The 24,725-nt window shown below is 38.9% G+C and overlaps 1 protein-coding gene across 2 annotated transcripts in view; it reads right to left on the reverse strand.

The window, feature by feature from the left end:
- The window catches only part of AP3B1 (adaptor related protein complex 3 subunit beta 1), a 187,579-nt gene that overhangs the window by 34,963 nt on the left and 127,891 nt on the right, over positions 1–24,725 (reverse strand). For both annotated transcript variants that reach the window (XM_070743219.1, XM_070743220.1), the window contains exons 23-24: positions 13,709–13,940; positions 11,633–11,717 (exon numbers count right to left, since the gene is read on the reverse strand). In XM_070743219.1, the coding sequence (XP_070599320.1) occupies positions 11,633–11,717; positions 13,709–13,940 (317 nt within the window). The remainder of the gene's footprint in view (positions 1–11,632; positions 11,718–13,708; positions 13,941–24,725) is intronic.

Below are 24,725 nucleotides of genomic sequence, written 5' to 3' on the forward strand. Positions count from 1 at the left end.
GTGTGGCAGACAGCCAGGAGGACGAGGCCACTGGTACGCAGGAGTCAGCAGACAGCCCAGGGGATTTGACATACAGTCCCTCAGACAGTCTTTCGTCTCTGGATTCTTCTGCAGATCAATATATTGATCTGCGTAGCCGAAGAGCTATGCAAAGAAGGGATCGCTTTAAGGAGTATTACAAGTCATTATAGGAGCACCTGGGCTGGGTGTGGTTCTTATACTGAGGGCTGGGTGTGGTTCCCTTAATGAGGGCTAAAGTATAAAAGGGAACAATGGCCCAAGGCAAACTGTGGCTGTTTATCTGTGTTATTTTGTGGTTCCTGCTCTGAAGTTTCTGTTCCGTGCCGTTGGAGTTTTCAACCCAGCTTTTTCAGACAAGTGGGAGGTGAAAACTCTGGGACTTGCTGTTTGCTTCAAAGATTCAAAAGGACTCCTGAAACGTGTTTGCGCATTCCAGGTTGTCTTTGTTTGTTTTTTCCTGTGTTTTTGTATGCGGCTGAAGTAAGTTTTCGGAGAGGGGCGGCATACAAATCCAAATAATAAATAAATAAATAAAGCCTTGCACTATCATTGTTTTTGGACACTAAGAGCTGTTTTGAGTAACCCTTTTTTGTTTATTTAATACAAGTTTGCTGATTAGCAGAGCACGTGTGTGTTTGATTTCTTTTCCTTGGACTATTACGCATTGCCTGAGCCAGTCAGGCAGAACAACCGCTACTTTACCATCCAATCAATTAGGGTGGATCCTTCCTAAGTTTCTTCGGACCACTTAAGCCCTTCCTTCTGGCTCTCTCTTCTCTTGTCTGATTCTTTCTTAGGTAGCCTCTTTTTTTTTTGTCTACCAAAGTTATCCACTCTATTACAGAAATGAAATGGCAGCTGGACGTGTCTTATCAAGCTGAGTTTTGTGGAAGTGAGAAAGCTCTGAGAAGATTTAAACCTACAGTTATATAAATTTAGTTCTTAGGCATTAAGTAATTTCCAAGTCCCCTGGAAATTACTTAATAGTGAAAAATTGGAAATAGTGAGGGGCACTATTTATATGTTGGCAGACTCAGTCCTGATCGGCTGCGGATAAGATCCACCCATCCTTGGAGACTAGCTCCCCCTACTGTGGAGAATCTATTTTGCTCAACTTTCGTCCTGCTTTTGCTGCTAAGTTCCTGCCCCACTTAGGAAGAATATATCTCAATGAAGAAGTGCAGAAGAAACAATGAAAATATTTCTATAGCATCAGGTGTTGAATTCCATTCCCTTTTTATTAAGCTAATTTATACATCTATACTTCTACTTCATTCACATTTGACTTGAATTGCAAAACTAATGATACAAGATTCTGTAGAAGATGACCAGGCTGAGTCCAACAACAGGGTCAAAATTCGTCATCAGTTTGGAATTACTACGCTCCCACAAGAGACCTATCTTCGGTTCCTTGGGAATTCTACTGACTTTTATCTAGCGTCAGTTTGCTTTGGCTGCTGGTAGATCAGATTCTTGTGCATGCATAGTATGAAATAAACTTGCAGTGCTTTTGAACTCTAGCCAGGCTCTTGTTCATTGCATCATTTTGCCAGACCCATCCTCGAATACAGCTCATCTGTTTGGAACCCATATCACATCTCAGACATTAACACCCTTGAAAATGTCCAAAGATACTTCACCAGAAGAGCCCTTCACTCCTCCACTCGAAATAGAATACCCTATGAGACTAGACTTTCAATCCTGGGCCTAGAAAGCTTAGAACTAAGACGCCTTAAACAAGATCTAAGTATTGCCCACAAGATCGTATGCTGCAACGTCCTGCCTGTCGGTGACTACTTCAGCTTCAACCACAACAACACAAGAGCACACAACAGATTTAAACTTAATATTAACCTCTCCAAACTTGACTGTAAAAAATATGACTTCAGTAACCGAGTTGTCGAAGCGTGGAACTCATTACCGGACTCCATAGTGTCATCCCCAAACCCCCAACACTTTACCCTTAGATTATCTATGGTTGACCTATCCAGATTCCTAAGAGGTCAGTAAGGGGTGAGTACAAGTGCACTAGAGTGCCTTCCGTCCCCTGTCCTATTGCTCTCCTATATCTTTCTTCTATTACTATATCTTCTTTTCTATTCTTTCTTAGATATATTTTAATACGAGAATCTCCTCTATAACCTTCATCATGTATTTTACTATGTATATATAGATATATACCCACTAAAACCCTCATTGTGTATTGGACAAAATAAATAAATAAATAAAATAAATCTGACAGATTCTTGGTATTATGGTGTAGTTTGGTGTAGTGGTTAAGGCACTGGAGTGGAAACTGTAAGGCCCTGAGTTCTAGGCCTACCTTAAACATAAAGCCAGCTGAGTGGTCTCGGACCAATCATATCCTCTCAGCCCTACGAAGCAGGCAATGGCAAACCACTTCTGAAATCTTGCCAAGAAAACCTCAGGGATTAGGTTTAGGTTTAGGTTTATTGGATTTATATGCCGCCCCTCTCCGCAAACTCGGGGCGGCTCACAACAATGATAAAAAACAGTACAGTACACAATACCAAATCCAATGCCCACCCATCCAGTTCCAATTTAAATTAATAATCTCATAAAAAACAGTATATATAAAAAACAAGCACACAGTCAATCAATCAACAAAACAACATGGGCAAGGGGGAGGTGTTTTAGTTTTCCCATGCCTGACGGCAAAGGTGGGTCTTAAGGAGTTTACGAAAGGCAGGGAGGGTGGGGGCAATCCTAATCTCAGGGGGGAGCTGGTTCCAGAGGGTCGGGGGCCCCACAGAGAAGGCTCTTTCCCTGGGTCCCGCCAGACGACATTGTTTAGTCGACGGGACCCGGAGAAGGCCAACTCTGTGGGACCTAACCGGTCGCTGGGATTCGTGCGGCAGGAGGCGGTCCCGAAGATATTCTGGTCCGGTGCTATGAAGGGCTTTATAGGTCATAACCAACACTTTGAATTGTGACCGGAAACTAGTTCAGACAATTTCCAGGAATCAACAATAACCTGAAGGCACCCTCTTCCTAATGTGTTAAAACAGGAGGAAACCAATTGTTTTTGGCTTTTTATCCCTCCAACTTTAAAATCTGTACTTGGTTTCAGTTGTGTCATTGGGTTCACATTGTTCAAATTATTACAATGAAAACACCACCGGCGTCTGAAGCAAATCTATTTACAGTGATGTTACTCACAGACCAGTGTTGAGGAATATTGATCTTTCTTGTTTGTCTAATAGGAAAATAATAAACAATTACTAGGCAATGTTGGAGAAGGTAATCAGTTTTTATATATCACTAATACAACAGACCTCCCAAAACATAAAGATGATGATATGCATAAAATCAATGTGTTATGCTACATTGCTTATATTCATCACTGCAGAGAATCCTGAAGCTTTCAGGGCCTTAAGTCTGCAACTGAATTATTACCATATGTAGCAAGAGGCACTTGAAATGCAAACAGTCTTTAAAAATGAAAAATTTAAAGCATTATCTTATTTAACATAAGATCAGTATACTATATATCCACAGCATAGTGTCCTTTGGAGCAACTCAGCACTGACATTTGATATTGTTATAGGAAGCAAAGAAAAAAGGTAAACTTCTTTTAATAAATACTCTTTTATAATTTGCAAGAATCTCATTGTATTGCATAGTGATACTTTTCCAGTCCCAAAGAAAATCTAGAAAGACTTAATGAACTCAATCTGTACAGTCTGGAGGACAGAAGGAAAAAGGGGGACATGATCGAAACATTTAAATATGTTAAAGGGTTAAATAAGGTTCAAGAGGGAAGTGTTTTTAATAGGAAAGTGAACACAAGAACAAGGGGACACAATCTGAAGTTAGTTGGGGGAAAGATCAAAGGCAACATGAGAAAATATTATTTTACTGAAAGAGTAGTAGATGCTTGGAACAAACTTCCAGCAGACGTGGTTGGTAAATCCACAGTAACTGAATTTAAACATGCCTGGGATAAACATATATCCATTGTAAGATAAAATACAGGAAATAGAATAAGGGCAGACTAGATGGACCATGAGGTCTTTTTCTACCGTCAGTCTTCTATGTTTCTATGTTTCTAGATTACATTTCAATATAAGGATATAAAATTATATAGTCTATTTTCTTTTGCACTGATAACCACAATTCCTTAGCTAGATGATTTCTACATAGCTACTTTGAATTTAGCAGAAATATAGCCTAGCCTAATTATGACTGATTTTGATTTCAATACCATTTCAATATATAGTATTTGATGGGAATAAATATACAAATCTTTTAAACAAAAAAAGAAACAAGGTGTGGGATACTTCTGTAACAGAATTCTAGCGCACATTGTTTGTAAGAGTTAATTTCCTTTTTCAGTCAGTATTGATAAGTTTATGCACTAAATGAAGTCTGGCAGGCATGTCCAGTTGGAAAAAGGATCCTGGTTTTTTTTTTGGGGGGGGGGGGGGAATGGATGCCTTCAATAATTTACCCAATGAACTGTTTCACTCAATAGGATTGGTCTGGCAGAAGGGGCATGCTGCGGACTCTGTCAATCAAACTGTTCCAGATGGTGACTGTTGTACATACTCTTGATCAGTTGGAGGATGATGAAGATATTGAGGATTCAGATTCAGATAGTATTTATGAAGTAGAGGGGGGCCCGGGGTTAAAGGTAGTAGAACAGGTGGGAGGCCAGCCACAGGATGGGGCTATGAGTTCAGGATCTAGCGATGGAGAATCAGATGCTCGCTGGGTTAATCCTAGATTCAGAAGGATTCAGAAACGTAGAGAGCAAAGGTCTGGAAGAAGATATTACGGAGAGGAATGGGTTTAATAATGGTAGTGAGGTAATTGGCACGTCAGGGGGCTAGTGAAGAAGAAGGGTGGAGTTTCAACGTTGCCGAACAGAAAGATGTTGATTTCTATGCCGCTCTCCAAGTAAGCCAAAGTATTCTGTGTTGATTAACTGTCAGTCTGCTGTTTTTAGTGATCATGCTTTTAGGAAATAAATCTTGTTTAGCAGAGCCGAAGAAGGAATGTAAGAAATGCAATTAAGAAAGATAACGGACAAGGAGAGAGAGATATGCCAGTATTTATTTATTTATTTATTATTTATTTATTACTTAGATTTGTATGCCGCCCCTCTCCGAAGACTCGTATGAAATGTGTGTGCAGCTGAAAGAGAAGAGAATAAAATGGAGTTTCTTTGTTTATGAAATAATGTGTTTGATAATTTGTACTTCCTGAATTTCTACCAGAAACCAGAACAGTGACATCCAGGTCTTTTTTCTGCCATGGCTGCTGCCCTCTGGGACATCACGGCCCGCAAGGTAAGATCTTCCTCTACCATCTTGGCCTTCTGTAGGAGCAGGGATGTCAAACTCGATTTCATTGAGGGCCGTATCAGGGTTGTGTCACTCGTGTCGGGGGTGCCTGTGGTGTTCCAAGCCTCAAATGGGATCCAGAGCTCCATTTTCAGCTGCTATGGCCTCCTGCTGCCCTCTGCCAGTGAAAACAGAGCAGGGGTAGGCCACAAGTGGTAATCCCAAGATCCATTTTCACTGGCAGAGGCACCGCAAGCTGATCCTTTGCTGTTTATAGGGTGGCCCCATAGGCCAGATCTAAGCACCCCGTGGCTGGATCTGGCCCCTTAGTTTGACACCTTTGCATAAGAGCCTTAAAACTGGGTCTGCCAATGGGCCTTGCAGAACATCTTACCTTATAGTATGCTGGTTTTGCGCGCGCGCGGGCACACACACACACACACACACATATATTGATTGATTGATTGATTGATTGATTGATAGAGTTGGAAGGGACCATGCGGGTCATCAAGTCCAACCCCCTGCATCCTAGCCTATAGCATGCGGGTCATCTAGTCCAACCCTATAGCATCCTAGCCAAATGGCAGTCCAATTTCCTCTTAAAAATGTCCAGAGTATTGGAGTTCACAACGTCCGCTGGTAGGTTTAATTTAATTTTGGTTTATTTTATATTTAATGCTTTCAGGCTAGTACCTCCGTTTTTATGATGCCAATCAGAGTTGCATGGTAAGTGAATTGCTTGTTAAGTGAATGGATAGCATATAAATTTAATAAATAAATAAATGTCTTCAGTAACACCCCCCTGTACAGCAGCTCTGGTAGTTTTAGAAAATAAAAATATTAAAGATTGCAAAGATGGCCCCCCTTCAATTCTCTCCATTTCCTCTGTTGATTCCTACATCTTGGTAAAACAATTTCAGGTGTGGAAAAAGACCATCTTTCCAAAATAAAACTGTCATTAAGGGATGCATCAGGGTAGTGTTTGACCTTCGGGGCTGGATAGGTGTAGCCAGAGTGGGTGTGGCCAGCTCATCTCTCCTGTCAGGGACGCCTGTGGCGGTCCAAGCACTTTGCCATCGACAACGGGCTCCTAAGCACTGTTTTCGGCAGTCACGGCCCCTTGTAACTCTCTGCCAGTAAAAACAGAGCCTCACAAGCTCTGTTTTCACTGGCACAGGGTTGCAGGAGGCCATGGCAGCCAAAAATGGAGCTCAGGAGCCTATTTTGCTGGCAGAAGCACTACGGGCTGGTTATTCACTGTTTCCAGTATGGCCCCGTGGGTCAGATCTATGTACCCTGCAGGCCAGATTGGGCCCCCAGGCCTTGAGTTTGACACCCTCTCTCGTCTACAGCACTTTAAATTTCTTCTGTTTCCCCTAATAAGAGACAATCTGGTGTAGTGGTTAAGGCACTGTGACTATTATTATTATTATTATTATTATTATTATTATTATTATTATTATTATTATTATTATTAATTGGATTTGTATGCCGCCCCTCTCCGCAGACTCGGGGCGGCTAGTCCTACGTTAGGCAAAAAACTAGCCAGGTATTTAAAAAGTCTAGTCAAGCCATTTAAGTTGAATATCTGGAAAATTCTGCCAAAGTCCTGTGTAAGCTGGCACCAATAATTGCTGGCTTATCACAGTAGAAGAATGACACTGAGTCTGGATTGATTAACTAAGAAAAATAAGGTGACAGCCGGCTGGCTGGCTGGAGGAAAGCTCTTCAGGGATAAAATCAGGACAGTCTTCTCTGAAAAGGCAGAACAGAACAAGCAAGGCGCCAACTTGCCAAATTGATGAAAACCTTTAGGGAAGGTAAGATGGGAGAGAGCGATCTCAAAGTCGCAGAACAACTGTCATCTACATGGTGCCAGAAGCAAGAAATTATTCTAATACATGCATATTTGGATTCCTGACAGATAGCCAATGGCAACACATTGGTAAAGATCCTTAGGGCTGTGGAAAGACTAAAAGAGAGGATAAATAAATGGAAACATAAAACTGACCACCCATTTTCACACTAAGTATTCCACTGATAACAAATAGCATTTACATTAGGTTATTTGGTAAGACTTGAAGAACAGATTTAGTCATTCATTCATTCAGTCGGGTGGTAGGAAAAGCAAGTAGGATGCTTGGCTGCATAGCTAGAGGTATAACAAGCAGGAAGAGGGAGATTGTGATCCCGCTATATAGAGCGCTGGTGAGACCACATTTCGAACACTGTGTTCAGTTCTGAAGACCTCACCTACAAAAAGATACTGACAAAATGGAAGAGGTCCAAAGACAGGCTACAAGAATGGTGGAAGGTCTTAAGCATAAAACGTATCAGGAAAGACTTAATGAACTCAATCTGTATAGTCTGGAGGACAGAAGGAAAAGGGGGGACATGATCGAAACATTTAAGTATGTTAAGGGGTTAAATAAGGTTCAGGAGGGAAGTGTTTTCAATAGGAAAGTGAACACAAGAACAAGGGGACACAATCTGAAGTTAGTTGGGGGAAAGATCAAAAGCAACATGAGAAAATATTATTTGACTGAAAGAGTAGTAGATCCTTGGAACAAACTTCCAGCAGACGTGTTTGGTAAATCCACAGTAACTGAATTTAAACATGCCTGGGATAAACATATATCCATCCTAAGATAAAATACAAAAAAATAGTATAAGGGCAGACTAGATGGATCATGAGGTCTTTTTCTGCCGTCAGTCTTCTATGTTTCTATGTTTCTATTCATTCATTCATTCATTCATTCATTCATTCATTCATTCATTCATTCATTCATTCCATGGCAGTGATTACCCTAGAAAAATGCTGCAACTGCAATTCACCACAGTTTATCTGTTTTATGGACAAGCTATGGTTTGGGCTAGGAAATTTAAATTTCTCTTTTCTCATCTAATAGATGAGTAAAACAAGTAAGAGTAAATACCAATGACACACCGTACAGGCTTAATGTTTCATGTTTCTAAAGGAAAGGGACATGAACACCATTTGCCCATTGCCTCAAACTTCAAACCAAGGAAGTCCCTTGATTCAGAGACTGAATCCTGCTTTAAATGATTTCTATTATTGTAGTATATTTTTTGGCAATAAATGGCAGAAAAATAGCAATGTCTTCTGTTCTATAGTACTTTATATTTTTCTACTTTAGTAGTTATAGGCGCAGAAGCTGCTTCAGGGTTGGCAAACACAGGTGAGCTACTGTGCAGCAAATACCCATGTATACAATTTGAAATCTGCGATGAACTGCTATAACTAAGCTTAAGATCCATACAAAAAGGCTGTTAAGAACATAGTTTATTTCCTTTAGGAGTTTAGCCATAGGCAATACCAACTGATCATGTGCTTAGTCTTCCATCTTTGAAAGAAAGACACACTATCACAAAGGGCTCCTTGAAATCTGAGCAGGCAAGCACTGCACATTCATTTCCAAAGCAGGACTCGTAACTGCTGTAGTAGCAGAGTTAACATGAAGGCAAGTGTTTGCATTATCTAAGAAATGATAGGTAATCTTACTAGAATCGATGTTGGAAGGCCAGTAATGGTACCTGGAATTCCAAATCACAATCAAATGTGGTTATGTCAAAGAAAGTTAATGTGTTTTGAATGTGATCCCGAGTGGAAATCATGTGAATGATGCACCAAGGATGTCTTAAGATAATAACTTGTGCTGTCCATTCAAAGGCAATAATAATATAAGCAATATATAAGGTTGTACTGTTATAGGATGGAGGTGACTAAATGGGTTAGTTAACTGCCAGCAGGATTATCTAAGATAAGTATAGAGGAATCCAGTATCATTAGATGTAGTTAATACAAGAGCAGTATTGATGACTCCAGTACATATGTTGTAAAAAATGATTAATTATTATTATATTATTATTATTATATATTATATAATACAGTAATACCTCGTCTTACGAATTTAATTGGTTCCCGGAGGAAGTTCGTAAGGCAAAAAGTTCATAAGACGAAACATTGTTTCCCATAGGAAACAATGTAAAATGAATTAATGTGTGCAAGAAAAAAACCGCCGCCGCCTAGCTGTCACCTTTTGAAACAGCCGGGCGCTTCTCAGTGTTCTCCCAATGCCGAACCCGGAAGTTCGGCAAAACTTCAGGTTCGGGTGGCCACCGAGAAGCCCCGCCACCCGGCTGTCACCTTTTGAAACAGCCGGGGGGCTTCTCGGCGTCCTCCCGAACCTGAACGCCAAACCCGAACTTTTGCCGAACAGGGCAGTTCCTACAGCAAGGAAAGGAAAGGATTCAGAACTAAAAGTGATGGAATGAGATGATAAAATTAATATGGAGATCACATGAAATGTTAATACTAGTCTATAATGCCTTGGTAAAGCCATACTTGGAATACTACGTGCAGTTTTGGTTGCTGTGGTGTAAAAAATACGTTGAGACTAAGAAAAAGTACAGAAAAGAGCAACAAAGATGAGTAGGGGACTGGAGGCTAAAACATATAAAGAACGGTTATTTATTAATTGGACTTCTAGGCCGCCCTTCTCCGAAGGCTGGTTGCTGGAATTGGGTATCTAGTTTAATGAAAAGGACTAGGGGTGATATGAGCAGCATTCCAATATCTCAGGGGCTGCCACAAAGAAGAGAGAGTCAACCTATTCTCCAAAGCGCTTTAAAGCAGGAAAAGAAGCAATGGATGGAAACTACGAGAAACCCGTATGGAACTATGAAAACTTGTAATCAAGGAGGGAAGCAACCTAGAACTAAGGAGAAATTTCCTGACAATTAGAACAATTAATCAATGGAACAAGTTGCCACCAGAAGTTGTGGGTGCTCTAAGACTGGAAGCCTTTAAGAAGATATTGGACAACCATTTGCAAAACTACTGTGGGACTTCAGACTTCAGACTGACCAAATTCTGAAGCATAACACACCAGACATCCTGATTGTGGAGAAAAAGGAAGTATGGATCATCAACATCGCAATCCCAGGAGACAGCAGAATTGAGGAGAAGCAGCTAGAGAAATTAGTGAAATACGAAGATCTAAAAATCGAGCTGCAACGACTCTGGCATAAGCCAGTGAAAGTGATCCCAGTGGTACTTGGCACGCTGGGCGCAGTGCCAAAGGATCTCAGCGACATTTGAAAACCATCGGAATTGACAAGATCTCCATCTGTCAATTGCAAAGGGCCGCTTTACTGGGATCGGCAAACATAATTCGCCACTACATCATGCAGTCCTAGGTGCTTGGGAAGCGCCTGACTGGTGGTGAAATACGAAATCCAGCATAGTGAGCTCGTTTGCTGTGTTGTATTGACATAATAATAATAATAATAATAATAATAATAATAATAATAATAATAATAATAATAATGTATTAGATTTGTATGCCGCCCTTCTCTGAAAGCTTCTGGGTTCTGACATGCATGCGTACCCAACAATCAGCTGGCCGATGCGGGCATGAAGGGATCGCACTCCAGAGAAGCCAAACTTCTGGGTTCTGGTGCAAGTCTGCGGAGAGGGGCGGCATATAAATCTAATAAATAATAATAATAATAATAATAATAATGTGCACCTGAAAATCAGCTGGCCTGTGCGCACGCGCCTACTGGTTTTCGGCACTGCCACACATGCAAAGGACACCTGATCATCGCACATGCATGTGGACCAGAAACCTGGACAAACAGGCAAGGCCATGTATGCTGGGAGACATGGCTTTGCCTGTCATTTTGGCACGCATGCCATAGGTTCACCATCATGGTTATAAAGGTTTATGAAATTCAGCAACTCACTGTAGAGGCTCTTTCTTATTCTTCTCCAGAAAGGCTTGATCTTCTGTACATTTAGTAATGATTACTGCATAAAAATTATAGACTGCACTTGAAAGAAGGGTCTGAAATGTTCTTTGTATATTTTAGTCCTGCCTTACACATGAAGGCAGGCTGGGTAGCTTTGGGCCAGTCAGTCCAACCCTCCTTGCAGGGTTGTAGTTGTGAGTAAAATAGAAACAGGAAGGAGTATTAGGTATGCTCATTGCATTGAGTTATTTATAAAAAGCAATGAAGGCAGGATATAAATAAACATCATCATCAAATGAATAAACATTATTGTGCTATGCCGTACTCTGCAATTTTTTGAAAAATAAAGACAGAAAGAACTTTTGCACCTCAAAATAGAATATACTGATCAACCTTAAAGATAATTCATTTTGTTTTAAAAGTGTTCCAGTCAACTATGTTAACATTCAAGTAGCATAGGACATCAATGTTATTCATTTGCACTGTATATAAGCGATTTGTTTTTGAAATGTCATTCTAGAATAACTTACCATAACTGGAAACTAGCAGCCTGTGTAGAATCATTGAAGTCAATTCCTACTGGAACGGTAATAGATTTCCCAGGTTCAAGGGATTCTAATAAACACAATGTTTGTGAACACTGAATAAGTTTCAGATAAACCATCCTATCAATATCTAATCCTTATCTATATTTATATATGTCTGTGTGTCTGTTAAAATAAGTTATCAGCAAGAAATATGAGCAAATACTCAAATAATGTCAATGTATAGCTACCTTAATTTTACTTTTGCACGTTTTAGCTTTGAGATTTAAAATGGTGTTTATTTATCAAGGAAAATTACAGTTTGAATAAACCATCTGTCAACATCCTGAGAAGCTAAAGCAAGATACATTTATAATTTTGCAAGCTTGTCTCTATGATATATATCAGAGATACTATTAGGACATCATTAATGTTTTATAACCATAAGAAATTAATCTGCTCAATTTAAAAATGAAAAATATGAAATATGGAAAATGAGATTACAGAGAAATGTGGAGAAATTGTCACATGGATTTTTAAAACATTTTTAAACAACAGAAATATAATATTTAATACCTTATTTTAAAAGATCAAAGATTTACACAAGGAAAAAAATGGGATTTCTAATTTTCATTGTTAAAAATAAACCTCAAACCAAACAATTAACAAATTAAATTGAAGAATAAATTCTGTGTTTTATTTTCTCACTGTTTGTTTTATCTGAAAAGTAACCATAGTGAACGATCAATCTGCATATCCACAGATAATTTTGGATAGCTGCACTTTTGGATTTACTAACAACATTAATGTTACTTTTTCTGAATTTATTTTCTGAATTAATTTTTCTGGATTTTTTGTACATTTTCTTCACCAAGTTCAGTATTTTTGGGGGAAGTTCATATGATTATACACTTAACACATTCAATTACCATCTAGTAAAGCAGTAAGAAACAGTATTTTTTTCCTGCAAATCCTCAATTTCTTCTTTAGCATCCAGCATCATTTCAGAGCAACAGGAGGCAGGAGAAATGGGTAAATTGTCTAAATATACCTTATCCAGTTTCTTCCATGAATATCTTTTGAATGAAATTATATTTTTAAAATGTCAAAAGTGGGTGGGGAGGAAGGGAGAGATAGGATTGAGGGCTCCACAACACTTGAGAGTATAATCTAGAGCAGTGATGGCAAACCTTTTTTTCCTATCGCGTATGTGTGAGTGCCCATATCCATAATTCAATGCCTGGAAAGGGCAAAAACAGATTTTCCCGCCCCACCGCAGGCCCTCTGGAGGTTGGAAACGGCCTGTTTCCCAACTTCTGGTGGGCCCAGTAGGCTTGTGTTTCACCCTCTCTGGCTCCAAAGGCTTCCCTGGAGCTGGGGAAGGGTAAAACCGCCTTCCCCCATCCCCGCAGAGGCTCTCTGGAAGCCAAAAATGCCCTTGTAGTGCCTCTGTGCAAGCCAAAAATCAGCTGCATGCACGTTGCAACTGAGCTAGGGCAACAGCTCGCATGCCAGCAGATATGGCTCCGCGTGCCACCTGTGGCACCCATGCCATAGATTCACCATCACTGATCTAGAGCATTTTATAACTGCTATTTAGTGCATGCATCTGTTTCCAACAATAAGGACTCCAAAATGACAAAACACATGCTAAAGTCTCTACCTTTTCTTATTTATCTTGTAATATTCTGTTCAAATACATAAAAGGCAAAATTTGCATCATGATGTCATAGCACATAATTTGCATAAGGCCCCCTGCAGATACCTTGTGCTATTTACCTTGCAATGATGTACTCTAAAATTACTTTCTAAAAATGCAGTACAAGCTTACATTCTAATCATGCCTGTTCAGAAAAGAAACTATTTACAGAAATGTATAAATTACATCGGATTACAACAATTTTCAATGGCATTTCAAATATAATCATGCCCTGTATCACAAAACATTCAATAAAAAGGCTAATTAAATTATGAACTAAGTTGATAAATACACTGATTTTTTTTTTAAAAACCCACCCAAATCAGTATTTTTAAAATGTACACAATGATGACAAGATAGTTTCAAGATATAAATTTAATTACCTATTGAATTAAATATGTGCATTCTCATGCCAGCTGGCAGCTTTTTTTCACTTAAGTGGATATCCTCTATCTTTTGGTCTGCGGTGTTAGTCAGCATCACCTGTACAGACACCATCTGATCACTGAAAATACATGGCTGTCTTGAGAAGTGATAATTGGCTGCTAATCCTTTCCCACTCATTCGGTGAAGGAGTTCATGAGATTTCATTGGCACAAAGAAGGGTGCACTGACCTGTTATACATGAAAAACAATTTGGTGATTTTAGACTACTAAATAATTGTGAACAATCAAATATGAACATTCATTCATTCATTCATTTTTCACAATGTTGAATTGCCCAATTCCCTCAAGGAGGGACTCTTAGCGGTGTGTAATAAAATGTTAGAATGTAAAAACAGTATACAAAAAATTAAAATTTTAAAAGGAAGTAAAGTTAGCTTAGAACTACGGCGCCTAAAACACGATTTAAGTATTGCCCACAAGATCATATGCTGGAACGTCCTACCGGTCAATGACTACTCCAGCTTCAACCGCAACAACACAAGAGCACGCAACAGATTCAAACTTAATATTAACCGCTCCAAACTTGACTGTAAAAAATACGACTTTAACAATCGAGTTGTCGAAGAGTGGAACTCATTACCGGACTCAATAGTGTCAACCCCTAACCCCCAACATTTCTCCCTTAGACTATCCACGATTGACCTCTCCAGGTTCCTAAGAGGTCAGTAAGGGACGTACATAAGTGCACTAGTGTGCCTTCCGTCCCCTGTCCAATTGTCTTTCCTTTATCTCATATATCATATATATTTTCTTCCTTTCATATATCTTCTCTATTTTTACACATTGTCTTTATAAATATGTATTACTTCATGTCTATTCTCTTCCATATGTATTGTGTATTGGACAAATGAATAAATAAAATAAATAAATAAATAAAATTACAAACTCTTAAAATTACTTAAAAGGCAAAGAGAGGGCTCTCAGCGCACTAGCCAACTCCATAGCTATATGTTCCACTCCACTTCCCAACAAGGCCACAGAATCATGTTTTAACTACTTTTTGGAATGTAATGAGAGTGGGAGAAGGTATGCCTCACCCCTGAAGGAAGAATAGTTCACGGAGTAGGGACAATGGCAGTTAAGACTCTCTTCTTAGACCATGTCAATTGAACTTCCTTAATTGATGGGATCTGCAACATCCCATAAATTTCCTGCCTGACTAGATGGAATGGGTGGATGAAAGGGGACAAAGACAATAGGTAGTTTGGTCCCATCAGACAATATTACATTCTACCGTGTTTCCCCGAAAATAGGATCTACTCAGAAAGTAAACCCTAGCTTGATTTTTACACATGTACCCAATATAAATCCCCACCCACAAGCCCTAATTAAGACACGGCAATTCCAAGGTGCCCAGGTAAAAATTAAGTTAGTGTGGGGATGGTGTGTGTGAGCTGCCCTACTACTTACCTTTGGATAGTTGCAGCCAATAATTATAAAATGAATAAATTAATATAATAAATGATAGCATAGAGCAGGGGTGTCAAACTCTATTTCATTGAGGGCCATGTCAAGGTTGTGTTTGACCTTGGGGTAGGCGTGGCCACCTTTACATCATTAATGTTGGGGCACCTGTGGTGGCCCGAACACTCTTCCAGCAAAAACAGGTTCCCAAGCTCCATTTTTGACCGTGAAGGCTTCCTGCAATCCTCTGCCAGTGAAAACAGCTCTCGCAGCTCTCTCAAGCTCAGTTTTCACTGGTAGAGCCACAGTGGGCCAATCCTTCTGTTTCTAGGGCGGCCCCATGCGCCAGATCTAAACACCCCATGGGTCGGATCCAGCCCCTGGGTCTCTCCAGGCATAGAGATTATTATTTAATCAAATAAATATTTTATTAATGTTTGTAGACTGCTTCTTATTCGTAAAAAGCCTGATGTGATTTACAATTGCAGTGAAATGGTTATTAAGTCAAACACTTTAGTAAAAAAATTAAGTGCACTGGAAAAATAAACATTAAAAATGAGTTTTCATGAAGGAGCAAAAAATATCTCAGTGTGCAAGCTTGGTATATTGCAAAGGGAAAATAATGGAAAGTAATTAAAAAAATATTAACATTCTAGTAAGTTTATTGTTCTTCGGGTTTGGGGTTTTTTTTGCAGACATTTCATTTGCATGAGTTCATCATCAACACCAGTCACCAATACTCTGGCATAGGAAAATGAGATTTGGTGATTGATTATATAGAGCAGCTTGTCCTACCAATCCTTTGTGGATATGGAGATATCGTTTTTATTCGATTGCTCTTGCTTTGTCTAGTGCTGTTTCCTGCTTCTATGATTATCTAAGTTGTATAGTACTTTAGCATGAATTATGGTACTCAAGATAATTTTCAACTGCAAAAAGATGGAAGTGATTCTTTTAGCACTGGTTCAATTAAAATGTTAAAACAACAGAAATACGGGGCTTAATGCATTAACATGCATTTAGCTACAGTGTGATAACCAACAACAAATCCCACGGCATATGGTTAAGAAAATCACTTATATACTTTTGTATGTTTGAGGAAAATAACCAATCAATTCAGTAGACATATTAAAGGAAATCTATGTGCTTGTAGATACAGAGAAAAGCCACACATATTTTATCAGTTTATTACAGTAAGCAAATAAGCGTGGAATGAGAGTGCACAAAACTGTCTACTTAGTGCTTACTGAAACATTTATAAGAGCTGTTATCTCACTAATAACAGACAGACAGCATACAATTTTAGAAAGGAAAAAGCTTCATATTTTCAACACTTCACTAAAAAGCAACTGAAGAGTGTAAAATGAAAAATACTCTGTGCATTTAGCTGGTAATGGACCATGGTTAGATTTATATGATACAAACTAATCACTACTAGTTATTTTATGATATGGCATGTCTGATTTTTAGGGGCTAGATTTAAGAGTAAAATAATAAAATGTTCAATGCCACTGATTAAGCTGATTAATAATATAAATTAAAAACAAAAATAACATGTTCAATTCAAGCTGCTAAACTCTGAGATAGTCTTGCAAAAATATGCAATCCAGAAGTCGAATGAGGGAAAATTAAGGTGCTGCAATGAGAAAAGTCATCTTGCAAATTACTTTTGGGGCTGAAATTGGGTTATAGCTTTCTGTGACCTAGCAACACATAAGAACATTCCAAACTTTCCCAATGTTAGAAATTTATAAAATTATTTCTGATCATTTATCAGAAGAGCTTTAGAGCTTTGAAAAAGCTACTTTTGAAGTATAAGATGCACCCCAAATTTTCAGCCTCTTTTAGGGAGGAGAAAAAGGTGCGTCTTATACTCCAAAAATACGGTATTATTTGTGCATTCAGAGATCGGATTCAATTTATCTCAGTACTTTGAACATTTAAATGCATTTTTAATTTTAAAAAGTACCCATTATTGGAATAAAGATAATTGCTATTTCAGTGCACCCTTTTCCAAATGGAAATATTACTGAAGTTATTGCAAATTTGTTATATTCAGTCATGGCCAGAAAGTTTTGTCTTGACTATAGATTGTAGCTTTTCATGTGGTTTTATAATGCCCATATTGAATATATGAAGAGCCGGGGTGGTGCAGCAGGTAGAAGAGGGCTGTACTGCAGGCCACTGAAGCTGACTGTAGATCTATAGGTCAGCGGTTCAAATCTCATCACCAACTCAAGATTGACTCAGCCTTCCATCCTTCCGAGGAAGGTAAAATGAGGACCCGGATTGTGGGGGCAATATGCTGGCTCTGTTAAAAAGTGCTATTGCTAAAATGTTGTAAGCTGCCCTGAGTGTAAGGACAGAGGCATAAAAATTGAATAAAATAAATAAATAAAATAAATGAAACTGTAAGGAAGTATTATCTGAGTATCTCCAATGAATCACCATCAATATATGTTACTTCCATTAATTTAAATGACCAAACTCCCCCCCCCCCCCAAAAAAAAGGATGATCTTGAATAATGCTTGGATTAGATAGCTTAGATTCAAATTCTTGGGTAAGAAAAAGACAGCTGAAATTGTTTTTAGACCAAGCTGAAGTGATGCTGGTCAGTAGGACATATGGTTTAAGAATTCAGATTCAATCGGCTTTGGAACTGGTTACATTACACATTTAGGAGAATGTTTCCTTGAAACTATACTAACCATCCATCTTCAGGACTCAACAGTTGTTTCCACTACTTGATTTTGTGTGTAACTATTTGTTCTCCCTAAATTAATATGAAATAGAAGCTTATGCTCTGGCCATTACTGCAACACATTAGAAGTGTCTAGAGCAGGGGTGTCAAACTCAAGGCCCAGGGGCCAGATCCAGCAGCGGCATGCCTGGATGTGGCCCATGGGGCTGCCTTGGAAACAGCGTAGGACCAGCCTATACCAGCAAAAATGAAGCTCAGGAGGCGTGCAGCCCTCCCACATCTGTTTTCTCTGGCAGAGAGTTGCAGGAGGCTGTTGCAGCCAAAAATGGAATTCAGGAGCCAGTTTCCACTGGCAGAGCCCTTGGGCCACCACAAGTACCCCAGACATGAGTGACATCAAGGGCCACACCCACCCTGGGCCTCCAAGGTCAAACACAACCCCGATGTGGCCCTCAATGAAATCGAGCTTGACACTCCTAGTCTAGAGTTTGAACTAATAGGAAATGTGTTATCAGACTGTTTACTATTGCTGCCTCGTGTCGATTTCACTCTGTTAGAGCAATGTTTCCCAACCTTAGCATCTTGAAGATATTTGGATTTCAACTCCCAGAATTCCCCAGCTGGGGCATTCTGGGAGTTGAAGTCCAGATATCTTCAAGTTGCCACGGTTGGGAAACACTGTGTTAGAGTATAGCTTTCTAACAAGTTCTACAATGGCTCACAGTTCTTTTCTGCTCACAATACATAGTGCCGTTATTACATTTTCAAACATTTCAAACTTGAAACTGCTTGGATCTTGATTATCTGAGGGACTTCCTGGTTCATTATTACTATGATTTATGTATTAATATATAGAACTCCTGAGTATAATCAGCATTATGATGAAGTGCCAGTCCAACTCTGTAGCCCTAACAGAGTAGCGAGAGGAAACTAGAATTTTTTAAATTCTTTCTTATTGCATTTTTATACTTACTGCAATATCCTTAGTCCCCGACTTAAAATTGTTCATTTAACAGTGACTTATGACCCATCCTTGAAGTTGAACTGTCATATCATCCCGTGGCCAAATTATCGCAATTTGGGAAATTGGCAACTGGCGCATATTTATGATGATTGCAGCATCTTGCGATCACGTGATCACGATTGCAACCTTTCCTGCATTATTATTATTATTATTATTATTATTATTATTATTATTATTATTATTAATTAGATTTGTATGCCACCCCTCTCCGAAGACTCGGGGCGGCTCACAACAGTAATACAAAAACAATATAACAGTGAGACAAATCTAATATTAAAATAAAACATATCTAAAACCCCAACAATTTAAAACCATACAACACATACATACCAAACATAAAATATAAAAGCCTGGGGAAGGATGTCTCAGTTCCCCCATGCCTGGTGATAAAGGTGGGTCTTGAATAATTTGCGAAAGACAATGAATAGTCAATTGAGGAACATTAATTTGCTTAATAACTGCATAATTCACTTAATGACCATGTGATGTGCTTAACAATCATGGTAAAATGGTAAATAAATAAAGCTCCAGTCGTGTGATAACTCACTTAATGACCACATCATTTAGTAACAAAAATTCTGGTCCCAATTATGGTTGTAAGACAAGGATTACCACACTTACATTTACTACTTTCTTACTTATTTACTTATTTACTTATTTACTTATTTATTTACTTACTTACTTACTTACTTGTTTGTTTGTTTGTTTGTTTGTTTGTTTGTTTATTTAATAATAATAATTATTATTATTATTATTATTATTATTATTTATTAGATTTGTATGCCGCCCCTCTCCGAAGACTCGGGGCGGCTCACAACATTTATTAGATTTGTATGCTACCCCTCTCCGTAGACTTCTACTCAAAAGCTAATGTAATTGTTTTAGTTACTTTTATAAAAGGGAGTTCCAAATGTTACATATAATATGGTAAATAAATGGAAACAAAATAAAAAAAACAAAACCTAGAACGAATCATTCATTTTACATGTCACTTGATTCCCGTGATTTACTTTCATATCTAAGTAAGTATATGATTTTGTTTAAAATATCCTCTTTCCAGAGAAATATAATTCACCAATTTTTCTAAAAGTTTATCATGGGTTTTTATAAGTCATAGCTGAAAAATTTATACAGATATACTTCATAAAGCCAAACCCTCCAAGTGTCCTGGGAATGTGAGCAGTAGTAATGCAAGTGTGACTTGTGCCAGCAGAGTGCTTTGAAACATGAATCATGAATATTAAATTAGTCTGTCATGTGCCAGAGATTTCTTTTGAAATAGCCGATTTCACTCAAATAAGCAGAATACTTTGTTCTATAAATATTTTCTAAATACAGTGGTACCTCTGCTTTTAAGACCATAATTCATTCCGTGACCAGGTTCTTAAGTAGAAACGTTCTTAAGTAGAAGCAATTTTTCCCATAGGAATCAATGTAAAAGCAAATAATACGTGCAAACACATTAGGAAAGAAATAAAAACTCAGAATTTGAGTGGGAGGAGGAGGAGGAAGAAGAGGAGGAGGACAGTCCCTGCTGAAGGAAGGTGGTCGAGTGAGGGGAATCAAAAAAATCCAAAACTTTAAGGCTTAAAAAAAAGAGGGACTCTGAGGCGTGGAGGAGCATGCGCCTCCCATACACCCGGCGCGAGGCTGCCTCCCTTATACTACGCCAGAGAGAAAAACCCAGGTGGGTGAGAGGGGGAAACCTCCCGCTCCTTTGACCGAAAGGCGGCTGCTGTTGCTACCTGCTTCCTCTTTCTTTCCATGCTGAAGGACTCTCCTCTTGCTCGCTCACTTTATAGCCGGTGCCTTTCCTTCACAATGATGACTCCTCAGTTTGGCTGAAGCTGAGTTGATCCAGCCCAGGCAAAGTGCCCCCTTTTACCTTTCTGCGCCCAGACATTCTGGGAGGCAACATTGCGCCAGGTGTATGGGAGGCAGCATGAGGGAACCACCACAGCAAAGAGGTTTATACTCTCTCCATGCGCCCAGAGAAAGGGAAAAGCTCTGTTCACTCTGGACTGCCAAAGCCTTCTTAAGCGCCACCAAAGGCTCTTCTGGCAGCCCGAGAAGCCCGAGATGGCTGGGACCCAGGGGAAGAGCCTTCTTTGTGGCAGCCCCGGCCCTCTGGAACCAACTCCCCCCGGTTATTAGAATTGCCCCCACCCTCCTTGCCTTTCATAAGCTTCTTAAAACCCACCTCTGCCGCCAGGCATGGGGGAACTGAGATACTCTTCCCCCCTAGGCCTTTACAATTTTATGCATGGTATGTCTGTATGTATGTTTGGTTTTATAATAAGGGTTTTTAACTGTTTTAATATTGGATTGTTATATGCTATTTTTATTACTGTTGTTAGCCGCCCCGAGTCTACAAATCCAATAAATAAATAAATAAAAGCATACAAATCTAATAAATAAATAAATAAATAAATTTATTTAAAAGGGGAATGGCAGGAAACTGGCCGGGCCTTCGTGCCGCTCTCAAATTTCCTGGGAAATTTTTCAGGGCTCAGGTTCTTAAGTAGAATATGGTTCTTAAATAGAGGCAAACTTTTCTTTATCTAGAAAAGTTCTTAAGTAGAGGCATTGTTAAGTAGAGGTACCACTGTACTTCCCCAAATCAATGAAATTAATCTGCAAAATTTTCCACTCACAATGTAACAATGTCACCTTTTGTTAAAAGTAGTAATTAAGGAGTTAAATTACATTTACTTTTTTCTTCAAAACCAAATCCTTTTAATGGCTTTTCTGTCCTACTTTCCACAAAATCCCTAAGTATTTGAATTATTTTGTTAAAAATCACTCCAATTGAAATAAATTATCTATGTGATTATTGAATGTTGGAATACCATGAAACTGGCGAAAATATACTAAATATTGAAAGAGACATAACTCAATGGAAAATTTTGCATATTAACTCTATAATCATCAAATTTGTAAGAGTGACATTCAGTCCAGATAAAACGGTCATACTTTTCACTGACCAGAGAAATTATGCTCAATCTCCTTTGGATGAGACTGAAAGAATCTAGTGATTTGGGGTTGCTTTTAGATCCATTTCTGAACTTAGAAGCACAAGATCCTTTACCATTTCATCTGGTGTGACAATGGTGGCTCAATTAGAGAATGAATTGATCTCACTACAGTAACCAATGCTGTGGTAACTGTTTGTCATGTACCATCTTCTCTCTCTCTCTCTCTCTCTCCCCCTCTCCCCCCCCCCCCCCCCGTGTGTCTATGGCAGTGGTGGTGAACCTTTTTCCCCTCGGGTGCCAAAAGCGTATGCACACACAATATTGCACCTGCGCAAGTGCCCACACCCATAATTCAAAGACTGGGGCGGGCGAAAATTGCCTCCCTGCCCCCCAGGAGGCCTTCTGGAGGCCAGAAACAACCTGTTTCCCAATTGAACTGCTGACCTACAGATCTACAGTCAGCTTTAGTGGCCTGCAGTACACCACTCTACCTGCTGTACCACCTCGGCTCTTAACAATTTATTAACTTCACTCAATGTCCCATTCAAAGTATTTGTATCAATTTCTAAAGTATTTCACTGCTTGGGATCATAGTGCTTTACAAAACGTCTCTTCCCATATATCCGATATGTTCCTGCTCATACTTAATATCAATGTATTGTTTTTAAAAACTGAATCAATTAGCAAAAGCTTTTAAATAAATATTAGTCTTTCATCTCATTTAAAATAACTCTGTGCTCATAAAGAACATTGATTTCAATGGAATACAATCTCCAATATAAATATTAACCTAACATCCCTTTATTTATTATTTTTCTCAGCAATCACTGAGCTGGTAATTATAAGCAAAAATAAGCACTTTCAGGCAATATTTAAAGATCATGGTAGAAAAAAGAATCAGTACAGATGTAATTATTATGATTGGTTAACTGTGTGGTATCCAGATTTAATCATTAGAGCCAGTGAAATCAATAAATTAATCATTCTTAAGTATGATTAGGCCTAGATCCAACTTTCATTTATCAATTTGATTTTAAAAACTGTAGCAAAACGATGTCTTGCTCTTACCAATCAAAAACACTATTCTCACAAATCCTTCCTTTATTTAAAAGAGATGATATTATAGAAATTTTGATAGCTGATACTTTTACTTCAGCTTGTAATCTATGTTTAGTATGAAGGAATTCCCTATTTCTCTTGCTACAGTCTTTTAATAGACAAGGATGTGCTTATTTGCCTGATAAAGGAGTAGAGAAGAACATTTGGAGGGTAACATTTTGTAATCTGTCATCTACTCATTCAGACTCTGACAAATTCACAGATCTATGAAGCTATTATAAAGCTCACACATTGATAAAAAAAATTCCAACATATATTAGATAAAGGGCATTTGGAATTCCTCACAAAAACATCATTTCATTTACATATAACTGTCAAGGCCAATCATACCTTACCCAAAGAAAACTTGAGTTTTTCCACTTTTATAGGATACTTTCTATCACCCAATATGGTCACATCTCAAATGTAACATTGGATTGCAGCAAGTCAGCATGTTTACACAAGTGGCTATGAATTTTATATGGGCCGGAGACTTTTGTAAGTAACACAAGAGTATGGTGCTTTGCAACTGTCATCTTTTCTTTCTTGCCCGCTTGTTAAAAAAAGCTTTTAACCCAGAACTGTGAAACTCGCTGCCTGCAGGCCAGATGCATCACGTGATGGCCACATCCACACCGGGTTTAGCAACGGGGAAAAAAGTCCCAATATGTCACCTGATGACACGGGTTTGACAGCCCTGTTTTAACCCATTCCTCAAAATCCCCCAAATTCAGTTAGGTCAGTGAATCTGATAGTCACCAAAGAATATTTATGAAAAACACAAAAGCCCCTTTCATACTGTTGTGGTTAGCTCTGGCCCAGCTCCTGCCCCAAGGAATGTGCAGGTGGATGTGGGGGAAACATCCACATGCTGCAGGCCTGTTTTGCTCCCGATGGAATCTGCCAACGAAGCCTCCTCTGACCAAGGAAGCGTGAGTGACAGGGAAGAGGGGAGTTTGGCAGACAGCCCAGGAGGAGATCAATCATCTGTATCATCCTTGGATTCTGAACAAGAATTAATGACACATCCACGCATGCGTAGAGTGATGCATAGGAGACAACAACTGAAGGATTATTACAAGAGAAAATGAGGCTACCTGTGGTTGGGTGGGGCTGCTGTAATTAGTGCTACAGATAAAAGTGCAACCTGGTGTTTTAGCCACATGGCAGTTTATCTGATTCATTGTTTCGTCAAGATCGTGGTTTTTGTGCTATTCAAGATTGTGTGTGGACTCTCTGGACTTTAGAATTGGACTCAATTTCCCAGTTATTGGGTGAGCAATTGGATTGCTTTTAACCTGTGCCTTGTGTGTACCAGAAAATCCCTTTGACATTTAAAAAGGGAGCTGTTTCTGTTTCTCTGTTTATAAAAACTTTTGGGTTTTCCTTTTATCGTGCGGTGTGTGTCTTCCTGGACTAATTACCCTGTAATTACGGGTGGTTGAAACATGCCAGCAGAACACATACAAGCAGGATGATGTTTCTAGAGCAATTTATATAGCTTGGATGTTATATGCTGTAGTCGGGTGATATAGGAACATATAAATACTCAGTTCAGAAGATAATTTTGTATGGAGAGAGAGAGAGAGAGAGATTTGCTGCAGGAAAAGAGTATGCAATATTTTGCATGTGAAATTATTAATGGTATATTAGGTAAATATTCGTCAAAAAGCCCAAAACTTAATTATAAATGCAGTCTATCTGATGCCTCTGGTACCATCATTTATGACCATGGTAAATAACACCTATA

The sequence above is a fragment of the Erythrolamprus reginae genome, chromosome 2 (genome assembly GCF_031021105.1).
Source record: "Erythrolamprus reginae isolate rEryReg1 chromosome 2, rEryReg1.hap1, whole genome shotgun sequence".
NCBI lineage: Eukaryota > Metazoa > Chordata > Lepidosauria > Squamata > Dipsadidae > Erythrolamprus > Erythrolamprus reginae.